This window comes from Cheilinus undulatus, linkage group 14, assembly GCF_018320785.1.
Source record: "Cheilinus undulatus linkage group 14, ASM1832078v1, whole genome shotgun sequence".
NCBI lineage: Eukaryota > Metazoa > Chordata > Actinopteri > Labriformes > Labridae > Cheilinus > Cheilinus undulatus.
In genome coordinates, this window is record NC_054878.1 from 47,178,493 (window position 1) to 47,200,939 (window position 22,447).

General features: G+C 37.5%; 1 protein-coding gene across 1 annotated transcript in view; it reads left to right on the top strand.

The window, feature by feature from the left end:
* The first annotated feature begins 1,395 nt into the window (after positions 1-1,395).
* xrn2 (5'-3' exoribonuclease 2) overlaps positions 1,396-22,447 on the top strand; it is a 99,512-nt gene continuing 78,460 nt past the window's right edge. Inside the window, exons 1-16 of the mRNA XM_041805417.1 lie at positions 1,396-1,612; positions 2,182-2,309; positions 6,924-7,035; positions 7,253-7,364; positions 9,431-9,489; positions 10,286-10,375; positions 10,492-10,564; positions 11,751-11,801; positions 11,938-12,095; positions 12,303-12,377; positions 14,253-14,386; positions 15,121-15,178; positions 15,278-15,385; positions 17,796-17,840; positions 17,941-18,072; positions 18,410-18,454. Of these exons, the coding sequence (XP_041661351.1) occupies positions 1,538-1,612; positions 2,182-2,309; positions 6,924-7,035; positions 7,253-7,364; positions 9,431-9,489; positions 10,286-10,375; positions 10,492-10,564; positions 11,751-11,801; positions 11,938-12,095; positions 12,303-12,377; positions 14,253-14,386; positions 15,121-15,178; positions 15,278-15,385; positions 17,796-17,840; positions 17,941-18,072; positions 18,410-18,454 (1,455 nt within the window). The 5' untranslated portion in view covers positions 1,396-1,537. The remainder of the gene's footprint in view (positions 1,613-2,181; positions 2,310-6,923; positions 7,036-7,252; positions 7,365-9,430; positions 9,490-10,285; positions 10,376-10,491; positions 10,565-11,750; positions 11,802-11,937; positions 12,096-12,302; positions 12,378-14,252; positions 14,387-15,120; positions 15,179-15,277; positions 15,386-17,795; positions 17,841-17,940; positions 18,073-18,409; positions 18,455-22,447) is intronic.

Below are 22,447 nucleotides of genomic sequence, written 5' to 3' on the forward strand. Positions count from 1 at the left end.
GCAGTAGTATTTGTGTTTTCCTTTAAACTACAGGACATTTTTAGTCATTACCAGTGAGATCTATCCCTATTATCTAGAATGCAGCAGGCCTGACAACAGGATTGGCCGGACCCCTGAAAATCCCAGAGAATGGGCCCTCCCTAATTGTCATTTAGCACCAATATTAACCCATTTGGACACTTTTAACCCCTTTTGTTCCCTTTTGCCTCTTTAAACCCATTTTTGCACGATTTTAACCCCTTTTAAACCACTTTTTCTGTTTTATCACCTTTGTGAGATTCTTTTATCCACATTTTGCCACTTTTCAACCCTTTTCGTTACATTTTTTTCAACAATTTTTGCAACTTTAACTCATTGTTGATACTTTTTGCCCCTTTAACCCAATTTTTGCATGCTTTTTGCCCAATTTAAACCACTTTTTCTGCATGTTTTATCCCCTTTCCGCCACTCTTTTATACATTTTTGCCACCTGTCTTCTATTTTTGCCACTTTTTAACCCCTTTTCGTTACTTTCTTGCACAACTGTTTTTGTCATTTGTAATCAATTTTTGATATCTTTTGTGCCTTTTTTCCTCTTTAACCAATTTTTACCACATTTCAACCTCTTTTCACATCTTTATCTGGTCATTTTTGCAGCAGTTCTGCCAACTGTAACCATTTTTTAAATGTCGACTAATTAAATTTCTGTAAAAACAGATCAAATGGTTAGTCGTTCTAAAACTATTTCAATGTTAATTTTTTGTGGTTTGGATTTAACAGCTGCAGACATTTAAAGCAAAAGATATTCTTAAAATCTTCTGTTTCTCCTTTCCTGAATTTCATGATCTTTGGGGGGTTGGCCAGGAAGCTTTGGGGGCCCTGATGTGGCTTCCGGGCCGCCAGTTGATGATCACTGTCTTATATGATCTGGTCGGCCTGGTAAAACTGTGCCACAGGCTGGATTTGGCCCCTGGGCCTTGAGTTTGAAAACCCTGGTGTGGAGGGGAGAGGGTGCACCCCTGGGGATGGTCCAGATGCAGGTTCTGATGCTTCCCAGCCTGACCTGCTGCCTCATGTCAGTCAGGAAGCTGTAGATCCACTGACTGGTGGAGGCTGGCACTGTGAACAGGGTGAGCTTATTGGTGGAGGATTTTTCAGTGCTTTAAACAAACTTTTAATGAAATATTTTTTACTATTGTTTCAGTAAATAACAGGCCAGTAGTTTTACTGTTAGTTAGGTCAATTCTAGGCTGACTGACTATAATTTAACTTGAGTACGACAGCCTCACTTCTCCAACCCACTGCTTTAGTTTGAAAACGCCTGCAGTACCACATACGGCCTTTGGTGGCGCTGTGGGCCGCCGTGCCTCTACGAAATGCTCCGGAAAAGACCGAAACGAACCGGAAAGAGTACACAATGGCCACAGCCAGCGGCATGTAGTTAAATTGTTGGACTCATACGCATCGAAGTCTCCTGTTTTAATTGAGCCGTTTTTACCGTTTCATACGAGTTAAGATTTTTTTTAAAAAGCCAGCGTTAGAGAGCTGTTGACCGGAGATGGGAGTCCCAGCGTTTTTCCGCTGGCTTAGCCGCAAATATGCGTCCATCATCGTTCACTGTGTGGAGGAGAAGGTAAGGGTTAGCACGGGAGCTAGCAGCCTTGTTTATGTTAGCGGGAAGAGTAAACGTCTGATATTCGTGTTAAAAATGTCCCGTTTTAGTCAGCGTTGGTTCTCAGCCTTCTATTACAGCTTCTTTTGTTCTTTTCTGTCCTTTTTATCCTTCTGTTGGTTGGACTGTAGCTAGCTTTCCGCCTTCAGAGAACAGAAACTAGCGGGAGCTCGTGAAGCCCCTCGTGCGTTTGTAAACAAACAGTAACGGTTGTTTGTTTCCCTTCATTTGGTGGTTAAAGTTTAAATATCTGAAACAAATAAAGCTCTGCACAATATTAGAATAATTCTGCTGCTGTTAAACCGATGTTAGACATCTATACCATTACCAGTCACCAGGCTTTATTTGTATAACGCTTTATAGGAATGTGAGTGCATAAAAATGATGTTTTTTATAAGTAGTCAGCATTTTAAAGGCATTGGTCCTCTGTGGAGTAAAGTTCTAGGTTATTTACGGCCATGATCCACTTTACAAAACCATTTCTTTGAATTTATTCCACCAAAGTAATGCATTTGTTTTTGTCTTTCCAGGGTAAAGAGTGCAATGGAGTCCGCATTCCTGTTGATACCACCAAGCCTAATCCCAACGAGGTGGAATTTGACAATTTATACTTGGACATGAATGGGATCATTCATCCTTGTACTCACCCAGAGGACAAGTAGGAACCCTTCTCTGTGCAGTTTGGATGTTAATGTGTTTTGTTGTTGCCATTCAGACCCTGTTTACACAACAACGTTTTCAGATGAAAACTTTTGGCTGCCCGTTTACACAAGAAGAGATCTTACTGAAAACAGAACAGTTTGCAAACGAGCTCCAGGTAGAAATTTAAAAAACACAAATCTGTTTCCATGGAAACAGGGAAAACAACACCTTCTGAAAACACACGCACACTACAGCTGCAGTCAGTTGACAAGCGCTAGTGTCGCAGTACCAGCTGTGGCAACTCGAGCTGATCCGTCTGGGGTAGTTACCTGTGATTTCGCTTGAAAAGCCACGGAGAGCTGGATTTAGAAAGGTGCAAACACACTCTAAAGCAGAGTTCTAGAGTAGATTTCAAAGTCTTGGAATTAGGTAAAACCAATAGTCGAAAATGAGTAAATCTAACATGTAATTTCAATTATGTCTACATATATTGAGTTATTAGCATTAACAAATTAAATTAAGTAAATGTACTCAGAGTTTTTAGGTGGCAGGAATCGATTTTTTTGAGTAATGATTACTCATAGGTTTATGTTGGGTAGTTTTCGTAAGGCTATGTGTTCTACATCAACTTCAATTATCCCTTTTTTCTATCACATACTCTAATCTTGAACATTATGGCCTCCCAACGTAGTCCGACTTATGTGACTTAAAACAACAAGCAGTATAAAGTGCACTTTGAATGATGACGTTCTCTTCTTCCTCTTCAGTTTACCTTTCACTTTATATCCTAAATGCCCCCGACAGGCAGAACTTCTCTCCCTGAGTTAGCGTCCTCACTCATGGTGCAAATGTGTCTAATGCCCAGAGGCATTCTGGGACAATGAATAATTACAATGACTGAGTACTGATTACCTAAAACTTCAAATGTGTTCAAATACTCAGAAAAGTAGAGCTAAAATAGCTATTTTGGATTTTTAATTTAAAACCATTTATTTTTTTTAACAACCTCCAGCTGGTCGGCCTTACAGTGTGCTTAGTTGTTGCTTCTGCAACTGCTGTGTATGTAAAAATATGATATTGTTTAAAATTACTTTGAAGTTTTGCTGCAGTTGCTGTTCCCGCAAAAACAGCACCGTTGGAGAATGACATCACTCGCTCACTTCCTCCCTACTTACTCAGTTATTTTGAGTAGAATAGTCAAGTCACTAATATTATAGCGTAGAACTGTCTAACATTTTTTTGTTCATAAAACTGAGAACTTTTCATAGTGTATACTCAAATAAATCAACAAAGCACAGAAATTATTAAAGATATTTAAACAATTTAATCTGTTGGTCAAGTCATCATTTCTTTTATTTATTTATTTATTTATTTCATTCAATAAAACAAAAAAACAATTCATATTCAACATAAAAAATTTTCCACCTTGAATGAAAAGGAGCAGAATGAGGAATAATCTTATAATATCTGCCCCATTTTCACAAAACATTGATCAACAAATCATTACCTGCATAGTAAGATATAAAAATAAAACACTGCAGGCCAAAACAGCGGCTTAATTAAATTACCTTATTTAGAATATGTAGGTTTCACTCAAAGATTCGTGTTCGAGTTTAACTCAAAAATATTGATCATTTCAACCCAAGTACTCAGAGTAATGATGTCCATTGAATTCATTAAGTAAGAATACCTTAATATAACTGTTACATTAACTCGGCTCTTGAATTATTTTTAAGAGTGCAATTACATGTCGCTGATTGTAAAAATCACGGTTCACAATCACAATGTTTGGATATATCCGTACTGGTATCAGCTAAAATGAGTTTGGTAATATTAGCATATCAGATATAAGCAAAAATCCAATATTCTGCATCCCTATGACCACTTCTTTCCAGGAGATCCACTTCTTATCATCCAAATACCTTTAGTGAAATTTATTATTGTACATCTGAAACTCATTGGTAGGGATGGGGATCGAAACCTACTGCCTGAAAATCAGTAACGTTTTAGCTCAGGGGTGTCAAACTCAATCACAGGGGCCGGATTCTGGATTCAGGTCTAACCTGAGGGCCTAACAGGGTCAACATTTAACCAGAATTGTCAACCTTATTTTCACCAGCAATAAAATATGAAAAACCAGCACTGATGATAAATCATTTAGAAATTAAAAAAAGTAAAAATGACAAGTTTAAAGGCTCAAATCTGAGATAAAAATTCAAATTTATTAGTTCAAAAGATCTGAACACAATATTAGAAATAGAAAAATAATGTTTTTAAAGAGCAAATATATGAGGAGAAAGTTGAAATCATAAGTTCTAAAGGTCAAAATGTGCGATTAAATTTGAAATCATGAGTTTAAAAGTCAAAATATGATTTAAAATTTTAAATTAAGAGTTTAATAGTTAAAAATTTGGGATTAAAAAGCCAAAAATTACGAGTTGAAAATGTCAAAATATGAGCTAGAATTCCAAATGATGACTTAAAAAGTTAAAAATATGACTTAACCTCAAAATTGGGAGTGTTAAAGGTCAAAATATGATATTAAAAGTAAAAACTATGAAGTTAAAATGTCAAAATATGAGGAAAATTTTGAAAAAATGTTTTTAAAAGTCAAAATATGGGATTTAAAAGTCAAGGTAAGGAGTTGAAATGGTCAAAATCTGACTTAAAATTTAAAATTTGGAATCTAAAAGATAAAAATGTGTCACATAAAGTCCAAAAATTATACTATAAATTATGGGTTGAAAAGGTCAAAGCATGAAATGAAAAGTCAAAAACATAAATCTGAGTCGTAATCTTGAGATGCAAAATTGAAAATATCATATTAAACAAATTACTTTCTTTCCCCACATTCTTGACTTTGTATGAAATCTTTCTTACTCTTTACTTTTTCAGATTTTTATGGCTTAACAAGGATATTTTAAATCATCAAGTTGAAGTTTACGTTTTTATACTGGAGGAAATCTGCAGACCTCATACTGGTGGGCCAGTTAGAATACAAATATGAAATGATCTAGAGGGCCGGATATAATCGTTCCACGGGCCGGATTTGGCCCCCAGGCCTTGAGTTTGACACCTGCGTTTTAGCTTGTTGCTACTGCTATCGAGTCTCACAGGCTCTGTGACGTAACATCAGTTTAAGATACAAGTGGTGTAAAAAATTCATCAGTTCCTTCAATGGGAGCATAAACTAAAAGCACATCAGTATTGTGTATCACATTAAGCCAGATTGTGGTACCTTCAACTGTTGGTTTGAAGAAAAAAGACTGCCTGCGCTGGGAGTAACATGCACACACACCACTCTCTTCAGCTGCTTCAGGGCAGTTTTCTTCTTCAGCTGCTCAGACAAATGCCGAAAATAAAAAAAATCAAGTAAATGAGTAAACTAAACGAGTTGAAAGATGGAAAATATGATGCGTTCAGGTAACCTCAGTAAATTTAGACAACTATATTATGTATGTATGATATGTTTAAATGTCACGTAAAATGGGCAAATGTAGTTTTTGAAGAGAAACTTCATTGAATAGAGCTGTAAATATGAAGAATGTGTTTGCATTTGAGGGATATGAAATAGATGTGACAGACTGAATCACAGTTTTTTAACTCAAGCACTACTCAGCATGGACCACTCGAGTGTAAATATTTGCCCTAATTTTTTCTTTCCACCAAACTATAGAACGTATGGATAGTGGTATTGATAAGGACTCAGATCAATAAGGAGTATCCATAAGGGTATCAATATCAACTAGATCAAAATTGCAATGTCAGCTGAAATTGCATGGGGATGCTGAGAGCTGAATTGTGGAAGAACTGCTGAAAATAGCGAAAAGCACAAAAATAGTTAGCATAAAATGGCATAAAAGTGGCTGAAATGGCATCCAATAGCTAAAAAAAGGATAAAAATTGCTAAAAGTGGCTTAAAAAAAGTTGAAAATAGCCTGAAAATAGCTTAAGAATAGCTGAAAGTAGCCTTAAAATAGCATAAAAATACCTGAAAATAGCCTAGAAATAGCTGGAAAATAGCATGAAAATAGCTATATTTTAAAAATCATAAAAGTTAGAAATGAGAAATTTCATAGCAGTCGAATGATGAAGAAACTGACATTTTTAAAGTTTAAAAGGTGTTGATACAACAAAGTATGAAGGAGGAGAAAGTGGACACGGAATAATAATAATAAACAAAATGGCCGACATGAATACCAATAGTGTGGCTGCTCAGCATCCCCACTAATAAAGATTAATGATCCCCATCTCTACTTATTAGGGACACAGGGTGTTATCAGCACAATATAACTAAGTATGGCAGATATTTGCTTAAAAAGTAATTGTCAGCAGATATGAACATTTATACTTCATATTGAAAATAACTGCAAAAACAGTTTCTTGCTGTGATCAACCCTGAATGCTGAGTGTAGCTGGAGAAGTTTGCAGAGGTTTGTTGGTCTTGGTCTTTTTAATTGTCTCCTGTGTTTGAAAATGTTTAATTTTCTACAGTCACAGTCAGTTTAATTCTGTTTTAATGAGATTTCAAAATTCAAGATTTTTAAACATCCCAAACTAAAAGCATAAGGGGTTAAAAGGTGAAAAGGCACACATGGGTAATTTATCCTCTAAACTTTGCTGTCCACAGACCCGCCCCCAAAAATGAAGATGAGATGATGGTGGCCATTTTCGAGTACATCGACCGTCTGTTCAACATTGTACGGCCAAGGAGAGTCCTCTACATGGCCATCGATGGAGTGGTGAGTAGCTTTTTCTGTCAAAAACATTAAACCCGAGCAAAGTTTGGATCAGCCCTCACATCCACAAACACCAGAGAACTCAAAGTAAACTAGTTTTAACCTGTCAAACGTTGTTTTTCATACTTGAGAATTTAAAAAAGCCGTGGCTGGGGGGTCTGTGTCGGCCTCGCTGTCCGACCTGTTGCTCATTAGACATAACTCTTTGTTATCCAACCAGGCTCCTCGGGCCAAAATGAACCAGCAACGCTCTCGGCGTTTCCGTGCCTCCAAAGAAGGAGTTGAGCTTCAGGAGGAGAAGGCCCGGATGAGGGAGGAGATCATCCAGAGAGGTGTGTGAGGGTTTTCCTGTGCCGCTTGAAAATACTGAACGTTCATGTTGAGTGAATACAGCTGAGCGGAGATTTGGGGATCTCTGAGTGCATTTATGTATGATTGTGCTGACATGCTGTGACTTTGAAAGCTGGGATACTTTCCCCCTTTATTCAGAATAAGAAACATCAATGTCTGTCCACTTTGACTTCTTTGAGCAGAAATTCAGTGTCTTGCATTCATATATCATACCTGTAAGATATCCCTAATGTTTGTCAGAAGTTCATAAATAGTAAAACTCTAAGCCCATAATATAGACAGCTTACTCAGGAGCAGAGAATAATTCCATGTAACATGAAGCATTTTGACAGAGACCTGTTTGAATGCCTTATCAAACCCACCGATCTAGTTCATGCTGTGATTATATTTTTATTTTTGGCAGATTTTCTTGTTTGTTTAACGTGTACTGCAGCTTTTACAGCATCATATATAGATAACATTTATTCTTCTCTGTTTTCTCCTCTGTTTAATGCTTTATCTGCCTTTACTGGATTAGTACCTCTTATTCCTCTTTTCATTTTAAGTCCCTACCTCCTGGGTTTTATCCCTTCCCTCTGTTTTTTTAGTTTTATTTCTGTCCCTTTCTCTCATTTTAAAAGTTTACCTTCATGTCATGTTCTTATTGTTTATTGTTCTTCCTCGTTTTGTCTTTTCCATCTCATTTAGTAGCTTCAACATCCTCCTTTCGAAATTCTTTGATTGGGGTTTTCTTTGGCCTTTTTTGCTGTCTTTTTATTTCGTGCCAGGGTTTTTGTGCTTTGCTCTTGTGTTTTTTTTTTTTTTGTAAACACCTGATTTTAACGTGCCGTAGAAATGAAGTTGATATTTAATACAAACAAGAGAAAAGGAACAGGAATGCATGTTTTGGGGAATTTGGCTCTATGATGTAAAACTTGGGGCTGCATGACGATGTAGGGGTTAGTGCTGTTCCTGGTTTGCTTCCTGGTCAGGGCCTTTCTGTGTGGAGTTCTCCCCGTGCATGCGTGGGTTCTCTTCAGGTACTCCGACTTCCTCCCACAAGTGTTACTTTTGGCAGCTATTTGTATTTTTAGTTGTAGTCTTTAAAAGAAATGCATTTTAGTTTTAGTCCCATTTTAATCATTTTTATCCTTTTTAGCTGTAGTCTAGCTTCAGTCAACGAAAAACTCAAAACATTTTAGTCTAGTTTTAGTCCATAAAAAGTCCTAACATTTTAGTGTTTACTTTTAGTCCAAGCTTTTTTTTTGTCTTACCTAAATTTGGTACCAAGTCATGGTTGTGTGTTCTCTGCACTCTGCCAAACCTGGGGTCCCTGCTTTCTACAGCTGAGAGGCAGAATAGATACAGATGGATTGTTTTTGACAGATTTGCACACAGCAGAGAAATATCACGGATTTTGAATGTCAGATGAAAACTACATTATATTTTAGTCAGTTTTAGTCATCACACATCTATTTTTGTTAGTTTTAGTCTAGTTTTGTTGTGGACAAAAAGGCTGTCGACGGACATCTTTAGTCATAGTTTTAGTCAACGAAATTTACACTGCCTCCCACCACCAAAAACATCCTTGTTAGGTTAATTGGTGACTCTAAATTGCCCATAGGTGTGAGTGTGAGCATGCCTGGTTGTCAGTCTCTCTTTGTCAGCCCTGTGACTGACAGGTGACCGGTCCAGGACGTACCCCACCTCTTGCCCAGTGACAGCTGGGATAGGCTCCAGCCCCCTAGGAAATGGATGAATAGATGTAAATTGGCAGACAAGAGTTGTAAGGGACAATCAGCAGTAATGTGGTAGCTAACAAGAAAGTTTTAAAACTTGGGACGTGGTGATCAAAGTAGAATTAGTCCACAGGCTACACGGGGTAAGAGATGTATTAATTTTTCCTCATTTATGTCTTAAAGGTTTCAAAGAGCTGATGTCACTGTAAAAAGAGTAGAGCACCTCTAATAAAAGAGTCTCTAAGATTACTCCTGTACTCTTATTTTTTCTGTTTTCATATTCCTTCACCAGTAAATAACCTTCCCTCTTTTATTTGTCCCTTCCACAGGAGGTTACCTCCCCCCAGAGGAGATTAAAGAGAGATTTGACAGCAACTGCATCACTCCAGTAAGTAACACAAGTCCTACATTTTAAGTGAAATAAAGTCATTTTTATTCTGTTCCTTGATATCTTTTTCCTGTGGCTTTTACAGACATCAATAAACAGCTTTTATATTTATGTACTCTAAAATCTGGTGTATGAGATATGCTTTTAATATGTTTTTTATCCAAAAAGTTTTCTGTGTCTCTAATACTGATTTTACTAATGAATCAGTGTAGAACCTTTAAGTTACAGCCAGCCACCATCATCACAAATACAACTGGTGTTTTTGGAAAAATGGATAATTTATACATACATCTTTTGTCAAGAAAAAGTCTGTGTGGGCCTTTATGCTGGGATTTTGTCAGTGAAAACAATTATAATGTATGATTGCTTTTTCCAAGTGGGTCCTTTGGGGAGCAAAGCTTTACCCTAGATTTGAAAAGGGGGCCCTAAGAATAAAAGGTTGGGAACCACTGTTATAGTTAACTAAAACCAACTAACTATCCGAAACTAACATTTTTAGATTATTTTACTTAACTGAAACTAACAGGATCAGATGTGGGCCATCTCTGTCTTAAAAAGCTACACAGTAAGTACACACTGTGGACTTAGTAGAACACAAAGGAAGTGATCTCACAGGAAGCTGGCTTTGACCTTTTCCCCTCAGAGAGACCCCCAGTCTTATTTACCGGTGCAGCTTAGATTTAGATTTGACAGTTCTGTTTGTTGTATTTTACCTGATATACGTGTTTATGTATGAAAACACAGTGTATGTTGTTGGAGCAGCGTTGCCACATGATTTGATGTCTTTCTCCTTCAGGGAACAGAGTTCATGGACAATCTGGCCCACTGTTTACGTTACTACGTTGCAGACAGACTCAGCAACGATCCAGGATGGAAGAATGTCACCGTAAGGCTGATTTTGATGAAATATTCATGTTTCAGTTTGGTGTAGATAACCGGTTCTAAGTCAACACTGTGTGTGTGGATGTTAGCCCCTAACCTGCAGTCACATTTCCTCTGTAGGTCTTCCTTTCTGATGCAAGTGTTCCAGGTGAAGGAGAACACAAGATCATGGACTTCATCAGGAGGCAGAGAGGTACAGCGGGTCACTTTTAGATTAAAAAGAAAGTCAAACATAAACAACCATTAAAGCAGTGTTACTCAAGCCTGGTCAACCAGAGCGCTAAATGGTGAAAAGTGGCAAAAACATCTTGAAGTAGCAATAAAAACAAGTTAAAGTTGGCAGAAATGGTCAAAAAGCCACAAAAATGGGAGAAAACATGGAGAAGTGGAAAAAGAGTCAGAAAGTTGCAAAAATGGGTGAGAAGTTAAAAAAAAATTGAGTTACAGGTTTCCAAAAATGGTCCAAAAGTGGCAAAAACAAGGCAAAAAAATGAGTGAGAAGTGACTATAATGGGCAAAAAGCAAGTAAAGTGTGGCAAAACGGGGCAAAAAATAGGAAATAAACAGAATTTAATGGCAAAATGCAGCTTAAATGGGCGAAAAGTGCCAAAAAATTTGAATAAGGCCCAAAATGGGCAAAAGGAAGAGGCCAAAATGGGGGTAAAATAGGAAACAAGTGATATTTAATGACAAAAAGGTGCTTTAATGGGCCAAAAATGGTGAAAAGAGCAAAAATGGGATAAAAGTGGCTAAAAGAAGTGGCAAAACTGGGCAAAAAAAATAGGAAACAAGCGGAATTTAATGGCAAAAGGCAGCTTAAATGAGCGAAAAGTGCCAAAAAAAATGGTGAAAAGGGCCAAAATGAGTGAAAATGGGCAAAAAGAAGAGGCCAAAATGGGGAGAAAACAGGAAACAAGTGGTATTTAATGGCAAAAGGATGCTTTAGCGGGCCAAAAAGGGTGAAAGTGGGATAGAAGTGGTGAATGGGCAAAAGAAAATATTAAATTAGTGGTATTTCATGGTAAATGGCAGCTTAAATGGGCGAAAAGTGCTAAAAAATGGTGACAAAGAGCAAAAATGGAAAAAATGGGCAACAATTAGTAAAAAAAATTGGTATTTAATAACAAAAGGTGGCTTAAATGGTTGAAATGTGGCAAAAATAAGCAACAAAGTTTCCCTTTTTCAAGGTTTTCTGGGTGAATATTATTTAAGATTAAGGCCTAAAAGAGCCACATGTTGAGTATCACTGCATTAGAGACAAATGAGTGTCAACACTGGATAAATAAAATCAGACTGAGCACTTTATCTTGGAGCCAGAACACAGTGTGTATCCTCACTCTTAAACATTTTGTTTTCTGGTTTGTGTTTCATTTTAACAGCTCAACCCAACCATGATCCCAACACTCACCACTGCCTGTGTGGAGCTGACGGTAAGCCTTAGGCTCACCAATCCATTAAATGGCTATAACATAATTTTAAGTAGTTTGTTTTTGTAAACAGCTTTTTTAAATGCTTTAATCGTTTGATCACGTTAACACCTTTTACTTCCATTGTGTACTAAATCAGCTGACCTGATCATGCTCGGCCTGGCCACCCACGAGCCAAACTTCACCATCATCAGAGAGGAGTTTAAGCCCAACAAGCCACGCCCCTGTGCGCTCTGCGGACAGATTGGTCATGAAATCAAAGACTGTGAGGGCGTGGCCAGAGAGAAACAGGGACAGGTGAGATCTGCTGCTGCTCTAGATTTGATGTTTAGATGTAAAAATCTTAGAATTACATATGAGAACAAGTCCCTACAGAGCTGAAATGTCAGCATGTTTTATGATCTTACATCCTTATTTCTACGTTCAAAAGAATGTTTTTCTGTAACTCCAGCAGGACAGGAAGTGTTTAAACTGATGTTAACTTGGCCTCCTGTTCTCTTTCAGCATGATGAGTTTGCAGACTCGATGCCAGCCTCTGAACAGGAGTTCATATTCATCAGGCTGTGTGTGCTGCGAGAGGTAGGACATTTATGTTGTTAGGTGAATGATGAGGCTCATGACACTGATTAGCCTGACTTTGTTTGAATGCACTCTGTAGGAGACTGCTTCCTATCTAGTCAGTCTTTGTAATTCTATAGCATGAGCTGCCGTCTGTCTCTAGCATCTGCCGCTTCTTGACTGTGATGTTGGATTATAAAAAGTACTGAAATAAACTTAGCACAAAAGTCAGTAAATGAGTGTTTGTTAGGTTATTGCTTTGTTGTAACAAAGCTTCCTGGTAAAAAGTGTTCTACCGTAGCAAGAAGTCTGTTTAGGAACGTCTAGGCATATCGTTCTGTAAATCTGTAGAAGAAACCTTCAGGTTTGAGTGACGAGGAGCCAAACAGGCATCTCAGAACCTGGGAGTACCATCCATCCATTTCCTGTACCGCAAGAGGCGCCAGCCAATCACAGGGCTGACATATAGAGACAGACAACCAGGCACGCTCACACTCACATGTACGAGCAATATAGACGTTTTTGCCACTTTTGGACCATTTTGGCACCATTTTTTCCCCTTTTCACCAATTTTTCACCACTTTTCGCCCATAAATACTCCTTTCCATTAAATACCACTTTTTTTCCCTATTTTTGCCACTTCTTTTTGCCACTTTCTCCCCATTTTTGCCCTCGTTCACCATTTTTTTGCCACTTTTTGCCCATTTAAGCTACCTTTTGCTCTAAAGTACCCCTTGTTTTCTCTTTTTTTGCTCCATTTTGCTACTCTTGACTGCTTATTTCCTGTTTAAGTCACTCTTCTCTCGTTTTTTTGGGGGGGACGTTTTTGCCACTTTCGGACCATTTTTGCCCCTTTTCACCAATTTTTCACCACTTTTTGCCCAATTAAGGTACCTTTTGCCATTAAATACCACTTTTTCCCTACTTTTTTTGCCACTTATTGACACTTTCTCCCCACTTTTGCCCCTTTTGCCTTTTTTTTTTGCCACTTCTCGCCCATTTAAGCTACCTTTTGCCATGAAGTACACCTTGTCTCCTCTTTTTTTGCCCTATTTTGCAACTTTTGACTGCTTATTTCCTGTCTAAGTCACTTTTCTCAGATTTTTTTGCAATGTTTTTGCAACTTTTGGACCATTTTTGCACAATTTTTGCCCCTTTTCACCAATTTTCACTTTTTTTTTGCCCATTTAAGCTACCTTTTGCCTATAAATACCACCTGTTTCCTCTTTTTGCCCATTTTTGGCCAATTCTTTTACCCACTTTTGTCACCCCCCCCCCCCTTTTTTTTTTTTTACCATTTTTTGCCCAGTTAAGCTATCTTTTACCATTAAATACCACTCATTTCCTATTTTTTTGTCCATTTTTGCCACTCTTGACTGCTTTTTACATGTTAGTCACTTTTCTCTCAATGTTTTTGCCTTGTTTTTGCCACTTTTGGACCATTTTTGCCAACTTTAACTGATTTTTATTGCTACTTCAAGTTTTTTTGCCACCTTAAACCACTTAGTGGCTCTTGCAAATGTGTTTTTCAACAATTGGGCTCTTCAGTTAAGCAGAGTTGAGTAACATTGGTTTAAATCCATAAAGTCATGTAGAATCTAAATTGCTCTACTTTTATCATTACTCGTGGATATTTCTTGGTATGAAGGAAACATCAGTGGTTCAGTCTTGTTAGTCTGGACATCTTGGGCCCTGGGATTATGTCAAAGGCATAAGAAATCAGCTTTGTGCAGTAAAGTAAGCGTATTAGAATTAAATCATGTGGTACGGCTGAGTTGCCTTATTTTTAGTATGTGTAAATTTCTGCATGCCATCTGAGTTTTTACTAAATCTCAGTGTAGAAATGCAAACACTGAGCAGACAAACATTTTTTCTGCATCTCCTCCGTGTTCTCAGTACCTGGAGAGAGAGCTGACCATGGCCAGTCTTCCGTTCCCCTTCGACTTTGAGCGCAGCGTAGACGACTGGGTCTTCATGTGTTTCTTTGTTGGAAACGACTTCCTGCCTCATCTGCCATCCTTAGAAATCAGGTAAATGTCTGGAAACAAACTACACTGGTTTGTTATCTTTTTATTTGTATTATATAAATTGTGTTTTTATCCACTTCAGTCTACTTCAGCTTTAGATTCTATGAAGCTTCTTTTCTTTTCTGTAAAATATCCTCATGTTTTAAACAAAGTCTTGGTTCCATGTATGGTTCATGGGAGGCTTTGGGTGCAGAAGTCTCTACTTGTGCTCTAGCCTGCTGGGTAAAAACATGAGGGATTAACCGACACCAATTTCAAACCCATGTGCGTACGACTAGCGTGCACTTGTTTAATAACTCTAGATGTTTTTGAACCTTCTAGATTCTATGCAAGACAAACTCTTGGACATTTTCCTCCTACTGTTGATACATGAGGGCAGCCTGCCTACTCTGCTAATCCAGCCTTGACCCTGAAGAGTCTTTATCTTTGCTTAAAGCTTTACTAAAACTTGGTGAATTGCAGAACAGTGCAGATGTTTTCTCTTTGTGCAGAAACAGCCTGAATACTCCTTTTCACGGTGATTAAACCCGCCAACACTTCACTTTAACCTCCAGCATGATCCCAATGAGTGCCGGGGAGAAGCTCAGACTTGTCTTCAGTGTTTTTCATCCATTAACAAAGGAAACAGAGCTCTGAATGTTGGTTAAGGCTGTTGAATAGTGTCGAGTCAGTGTCTTTTCCTGATTATGATTTACATTAACACTCAAAGACTTGAACCTTGAACTTGTTTCTTCCAGAGAGGGAGCGATCGATCGCCTCGTCGGCATCTACAAAGACGTCGTGCACAAAACTGGAGTGAGTGTCAACATTAATCTGATCCATCTTATGTTTTCCTTGTCTGTGTAGCCCGCTCTGACCATTGGTGTCACAATAACTGGTCCTGTATGGTTTTAGGGGTACCTGACACAGAACGGCTACGTCAACCTGGAGCGGGTGGAGATGATCATGCAGGCGGTGGGCGTCGCCGAGGACAACATCTTCAAGAAACGCAAAGAGGATGAAGTAAGCGGCCTAGTTTGAGCTCTGGAAAGATTGACGCAAAAATAATCCAACTTTGGCATTGTTTTCTGTTTTAGTTTTTTTTGAAGTTGTGTGTTCAGGTGACAACGTTTAGATCATAAACATCACACACAGACGCTGTAGAAAACACGCCAGGCCAGAAGCATTTGGTTTGACTTTGTAGTGAAAATGACAAGCATGCATATGTAAGCTTCCCTCCACTGACAAAAATTGTCTAAAGCACAAACGTTTTTGTGGACAGATAATGGGGGGGGGGATCGAAACCGGGGTCATTAAATACCTGAAAATCAACGTTTTAACTCACAGGTGTCAAACTCAAGGCCCGGGGGCCAAATCAGGCCCATGGAACGATAATATCCTGCCCTAAAGATCAGATCAGATCATATTTGTATTCTAACTGGCCCACCAGTATGAGGTCTGCAGATTTCCTCCAGTATAATACTGTGAACTTTTAACTTGATTATTTAAAATATCCTTGTTAAGCCATAGAAATCTGAAAAAGTAAAGAGTGAGAAAGATTTCATAAAAATCAAGAATGTGGGGAAAGAAATTAATTTGTGTTTTATTTCATATTTTCAATTTTGCATTTCAAGATGAAGACTCAAACTTATGATTTTGACTTTTCATTTCATGCTTTGACCTTTTCAACTCATAATTTGGATTTTATGTCACATTTTTATGTTTTAGATTCCCAATTTTAAATTTTACATTATATTTTGACCTTTTCAACTCCTTACTTGGCTTTTTAGTCCCATATTTTGATTTTTAAACACATGATTTCAATTTCTTTCTCAAATTTTGACATTTTAAATTCATATTTTTTATTTTTAATATCATATTTTGACCTTTTACACTCCTAATTTCAAATTTAAGTCTTTTTTTTACTTTTTAAGTCACCATTTTGAATTAAAGCTGATATTTTTTACATTTTTAACTGCTAATTTTGACTTTTTAATCCCACATTTTGACCTATCAGACTCACAATTTAAGATCTGAAGTCATATTTTGACTTTCAAACTCATGATTTCAAATTTGATCTCACATTTTGACCTTTCAAACTTGTGATTTTAACTTTCTCCTCATATATTTGCTCTTTATAAAAAAATTTTTTTTCTATTTTTAGTATCGTGTTCTGATCTTTTGAACTAATTAATTTGAATTTTTATATCAGATTTGAGTTTTTAAACTTATCATTTTTACTTTTTTGAATTTCCAAATGATTTATCATCAGTGCTTTTTTTTTCGTATTTTATTACTGGTGAAAATGAGGTCGACAGTTACAGTTAAATGTTGACCCTGTTAGGCCCTCAGGTTAGACCTGAATCCAGAATCAAGCACCTGCTGTGATAGAGTTTGACACCCATGTTTTAGCTTATCGATACTGCTATTGAGTCTAACGGGCTCTGTGATGTAACGTCATTTTAAGCTATAACTGGTGTAAAATATGCATCAGTCCTTGTAGCCAATGACGACTGGGATCGAGCAGCAAGAACAGATGTCAGGTTTCTGCCATTGCTGTTCGTAGTCCTCTTCACAGCACATAGCGGTTGTCTCGAAGCCAAACACGACGTGTGTCATGTCTCTGTTTTTAGAGGAATTTAATTTTGGCGGTTTATACAGAAACAGGGATTGTTCAGTCTTACTAGGCCCTGCTGCCCCATACCATGGGCAAAACAGCAGGAAAAGGGATGAAAGGCAGTTATGAAGGGAATAAAATAGTGGCAAAAATGGTGTAAAGGGGTTAGTAAAGGTGAAAAAATATGGAGAAAGTGGCCAAAAGGGGTTAAAAAGCTGCGAAAGTGTCGGCAGCAGGGTACGTTGGTTAAAAGGTGTGCAAAATTGATGAGAAATAGTAATAAAAGTGGCAGAAATGGGTTTAAATGGGCAAAAACTGGTTAAATGTGGAAAAGAGTTAACAGACAAAAATTGGTAGAAAGTGGCAAAAATGGGTCAAAAGGGGGCAAAACAGGTTAAAATGGGCAAAAACTGTAGAAAAGTGGGGGAAAAGCTATTAAAAAGTGACGAAAGTAGGGAGAAGTGACAAAAATTGATTAAAGGGCAGAAAAAAAATTGAAAATAGGTTAGAAAAGTTGCAAAAATGTTGAGAAAGTGGCATAAACAGGATTTAAAGTGATAAAAATAGGGTGAAGTGGCAAAATTGGCAGAAAAATGGTGAAAAGGTGTTAGAAAAATTGCAAAAATGTGGAGAATGTAGCAAAAAGGGGTTAACTTAGGCAAAAATGGGTCAAAAGTGGCAGAACTGGATCTGTCAGTCTAATCTGTGGGGGGGTCTGCTCACAGATGGACTGTGCTGAAGCAGGCGTGTCCCCTCATAAATGTGTCAGATGTACTTATTGTTACTAAAACCACCTCCACATTTTTATGCTTTCAGGAAAACTTTAAGAGGAGAAATAAAGAGAAAAAGAAGAGGATGAGGGTAAGTGCCACAGACGGATATGTTTTGTGCTTGTTGTTCTACGTAAGTTTATCTAACAGGATCAAGGATGGTAGTTCTGATTTGAAAGCTATAATTTCAGGCAGAACAGCAAGGCCCTGCCTACATGACCACAGGCCAGTTTGCCCCTCACGCTCTGGGGAGAAGAGACCGACCAGACATTGTCCAGAACGCCAGACACCAAGCCTTTGACATGAGGATGCAGTCCAACAGGGTAACGGCTTTTTTATATGAGACGTACGGTTTCTTTGAAACTCTGCAGGAAAGGAGAACTATTCATACAATCTTCAGAAAATCCTGGGGTTACCAGGTAGTAGAGAAGAACAAAAAACCTTCAAACATCCATATCCTGTAATATATTAACGCTGAATAACTCATTCACCTGTCTCAGCTGTATAAATGTTAGTATAAATGTTATTGTACTCTTAAGAATTACACACATTAATGTCCATTACATCTACTTTGACATGGATGAGTCTTATTGAGTCTGCTGTCTTTTTGCAGGAGTTCAGTCTTGTTTTAAATCCAGTTTTATTTTATTTTCTGTCCAGGATGCTGCTCAGTCCCTGAAAGCCACGATGAGGAACGGAGGAAATGTAAGTGTAAAAATTTATAGGCAGAAAAAAATCAGTTATGCCATTTTCCATCTTTATTTATTCAGTCCCAGTCACTTCTACTGGGATTTTACACATCTGCTGATTCTGTACAGAGTTATCTTTACGTTGATGCCAATCTTATTCATGAAGACTTTGTAGTTGCAGAGAAATACTCGGTATATACTTGGGTATGTCATTTTCAAGCTTTGACACTGAAAAAAGGCCTTGGGATGAAAGGGTTAATATCACTGATGTTAGTGATATTCTTATATTTAGAGAAAGTGGATTTTGTTTTCCATAATCGTCAAGATTAAAACTGAACATGTCTTGAAAAATTTCACTTTATAGTGATTAAAACAGAAAATGTGGAAGTTTAAGTTTTTGAATTAATTCAATGGAAAAATTGACTTTTTCATGCTATTCTAATTCTTTTAGATAAATCTTTTTAGCGTTGTCTCGGTCTCAAGAGCATTTTTTACTCGGCCTTGTCTCGGTCTCGGACTGGCCGAACTCGGGATTTTCCATTTAGACCAGTCAAGACCGGCACTGGCCTTTGACTTCATTAATGTGATAATAAGGAGCAGCACTCACTAAAACAAACAGTTACACCTGCAGAAACTCGGGTCTAGTCAGAAATACCTCTGAACACTTACTTTAGGCCACATTTACCTGACAGTCTAGACCAGTGATACTCAACTCTTTTATGTCTTACTCTTAAATATTATTCCCCCAGAAGACCTTAAAAAAGGAAAACTTTTTGCCCTTTTATACCATTTTTCCCACTTTTTACCCATTGAAGCTACCTTTTCCCATTAAATTACCCTGTTTTCCTTTTTTTCCCATTTTTGTTGCCTTTTCACCATTTTTGCTCATTTAAGCCACGTTTTGCCCCTAAATACCACTTTTTCTCTCACTTTCTCCCATTTTTGGTACCTCTTCTTGCAACTTCTCCCTATTTTCACCATTTTTTGTCCATTTAAGCTACCTTTTGCCATTAAATACCCTTTTTTTTTGCCTTTTTTCCCCAATTTTGGCCACTTTTATCCCATTTTTGCCCCTTTTCAAAATGTTTTGGCCAATTTCCCCATTTAAGCTGCCTTTTGCCATTAAATACCCCTTTTTCCTATTTTTCTACCCATTTTTGCCACTATTAAACCATTTTTTTCCCCATTTAAGCTACCTTTTGCCATTAAATACCACTTGTTTCCATTTTTTGTCCATTGTTGCCACTTTTGACTGCTTTTTCATATTTTAGTTACTTTTCACTCATTTTTTGCCATATTTTTGATGATTTTGGGCCATTTTTTGCCATCTGTAACTCATTTCTGTCACTACTCACCCATTTTTACTACTTCTGTCCCTTTTTCTACTCTTTCTCCCCATTTTTGCCTCTCTTCATCCATTTTTGCTGCTTTTTGACCATTTTTGACAACTTTAACTTATTTTTAATTGATTCTTCAAGCTTTTTTGCCACCCTTCACCTCTTAGATTGTGGCTCTTGTGAAGGTATTTCTTAACAGTTTGTCTCTTTGGTTGAGTAACACTAATCTAGATAAACATCTCATTTTCAGATCCTCAGAATAATTCCGGACTTGTCAGTGGCTTTTAAATACACACAGGGATTTATTTTTTATAAGACGTTGGTTGAACAAATTTGTTAAGATTTGAGGTTTTTGCATGTTGCAGACAGCTTGTGTTTAACTGTCAGATTTAAAAAAAGAAAACTGAAATTAAAGAGAGAATGCTCTTTAACTCTTCAACTTTGTAGTGTTTTTTTAAATTTGATTTTTATGGTCTTGGTCTTGTCTCAGTCTTAGCTTGTCCTGGTCCCGGCCCCGGTCTTGACTTGGTCACAACCCCCAAAAGTCTTGGTCTTGGGCAAGTCTTGGTCTTGAGTACAACACTGGAGCTTTAAAGGTGTATTTTTTTGTTTCGGCATTGACATGGCTGTAATCTTTAATTCCTGAACAGCAGAAGTTAAAGAACAGCCTTGAAGTTCCAGATCCTTTGTTGTCTGTTTATCGCTGTGTCGTTACGCCGTCTCTCTGAGTGTGGACGCTGTCTCAGGGTTTAGTTCACGGTCGTGTTTCTATTTAACACGTCTGTTAAATTCACTGCTTGTGTTCAGCCTTAAATTTGTCAGCCAACAATAGGCAGCCATACATTAGCACATGAATGAAGAGGCACGAAGGCTTCTGGGAAAATGAAGGTTACCGTAAGGTAGTGATTTTTCCTCATGCAGGGAAAACAGGCATAAATTCACGGTTACAGATAGCAACATAAAGAGATGATGCTGGAGTTTACCCTCATCTGGTAGTTGCACAAAAATGAACATTTCTGTAACTTCACGTCTATCATTAAAGTTGTGAATAAAAAAACATAGCAAATCCACACCAGAGGAAATCCCTGAGAGCATTTAGTACAGACAAGATTTGATCAACCTCCTGAGACCTGAGCTTTTATTTGGAAAGCGTTTTTGGTTTGTCTGTTAAGTTAAAATAGCAGCTTTGTCTTTGAACAGGAATTTCTTAGAAATGTCCTTATCAAAACCCAAAAAAATTTCCCAAAAATGTCAACAAATTACCTAAAATTCCTGTGAAAACTCTTGAACACATTTTTTAAGTATCCTATAAAAAGTACCGCAACATTACTTCAAATTCAAAAAAGGTATTCTCCAAAAATTCACAAAAATTACATAAAATAACGAAGGATGACCCCCACCTCCAAATTTCTAACCCAATTCCCGAAAAATTACAAATTAATTTCCCAAATTTCTATAAAAATGCAATAAATAAACAAATTACTAAATAAAACAATATCGCCAAATTATTCCAACGTCTTAAGCAAATTACTTAAACCTCTATTGATACTCTGGACCAGTGGTTTTCAAACTTTTTTTGCCCAAGGCACACCAAAGGTTAAGCCAAAATCTCAAGGCGCACCATATTCACATTATGAAAAGTGATGCAAAAACATGGCAAAATTGGTGAAACAAAGTAAAAAATGTGCAAAAAGTGGCCAGACAATGGGGTGACAGTGGCAAAAATGTGTTGAAAGTGTCAATAAGGTAAAAAGACTTGGCAAAGGTAGTAAAAATGGCTTAAAAGTGATGAAAAATGTGGCAAAAATGGGAAAAAGTGGCTGAACAAAGTTGCAAAAAGGTGGCAAAAGGGGATTAAAAGTGATGAAAAATTTGTCAAAAATGGCCTAACTATAGCAAAAATGGGCAAAAAGTGGCCAGACAATGGGTTAAAAGTGGCAAAAACTAGTGAAAATGTCAAAAAAGTGGCAACAGTGGGTGACCAGTGGCAAAAAGTTAGTAAAATGGGTTAAAAGTGATGAAAAATAGTGCAAAGTAGGGCAAAAAAGTGGCCAAACAAAGGCATAAAATCGGTGAAAATGGGCATAATGTGGCAAAAATGGGTAAAAAGTAGCAAAAGGTGGTAAAAAATGATTAAAAGTTGCAAACAATTGGTAAAAAGAGGATAAGAGTGATGAAAAATGGCAAAAATGCTGCTGATCCAACACACATGCACTGATATCAACAAATCCCACCTGGGGAGGGTCCCATTCTCTGTCTTTTTTTGTTCAGGGGCCCAGCCAGATCTGTGCGAAGGCCTGGTTACAGTACTTGCCATAAAGTTGTAGTAATAACATATTGTTGTACAAATTCCCAAGGCACACCTAGACTTGCCATAGGGCACACTAGTGTGCCTTGTCACCTCATTTAAGAACCACTGCTCTGGACAACGGTCCCAAAAATTAAAGTAGCAGAAACTATTATTATTTTGCTGTAGGAGAGCCAAATGTGTCATCCACACATGTGCATGCAGGGTCTTAGGAGGTTAAATATATAACAGAACAGCAGCTTTACTATTTCTAAGACAATCATCAAAGCAGTCTGTGAAATAATCCATATAACGAGAAGAAAATCCAGACATCAGAGTTGTTCAGCTCACTCTCTTCTTTATTACGTCTGTTAAAAACTAATCT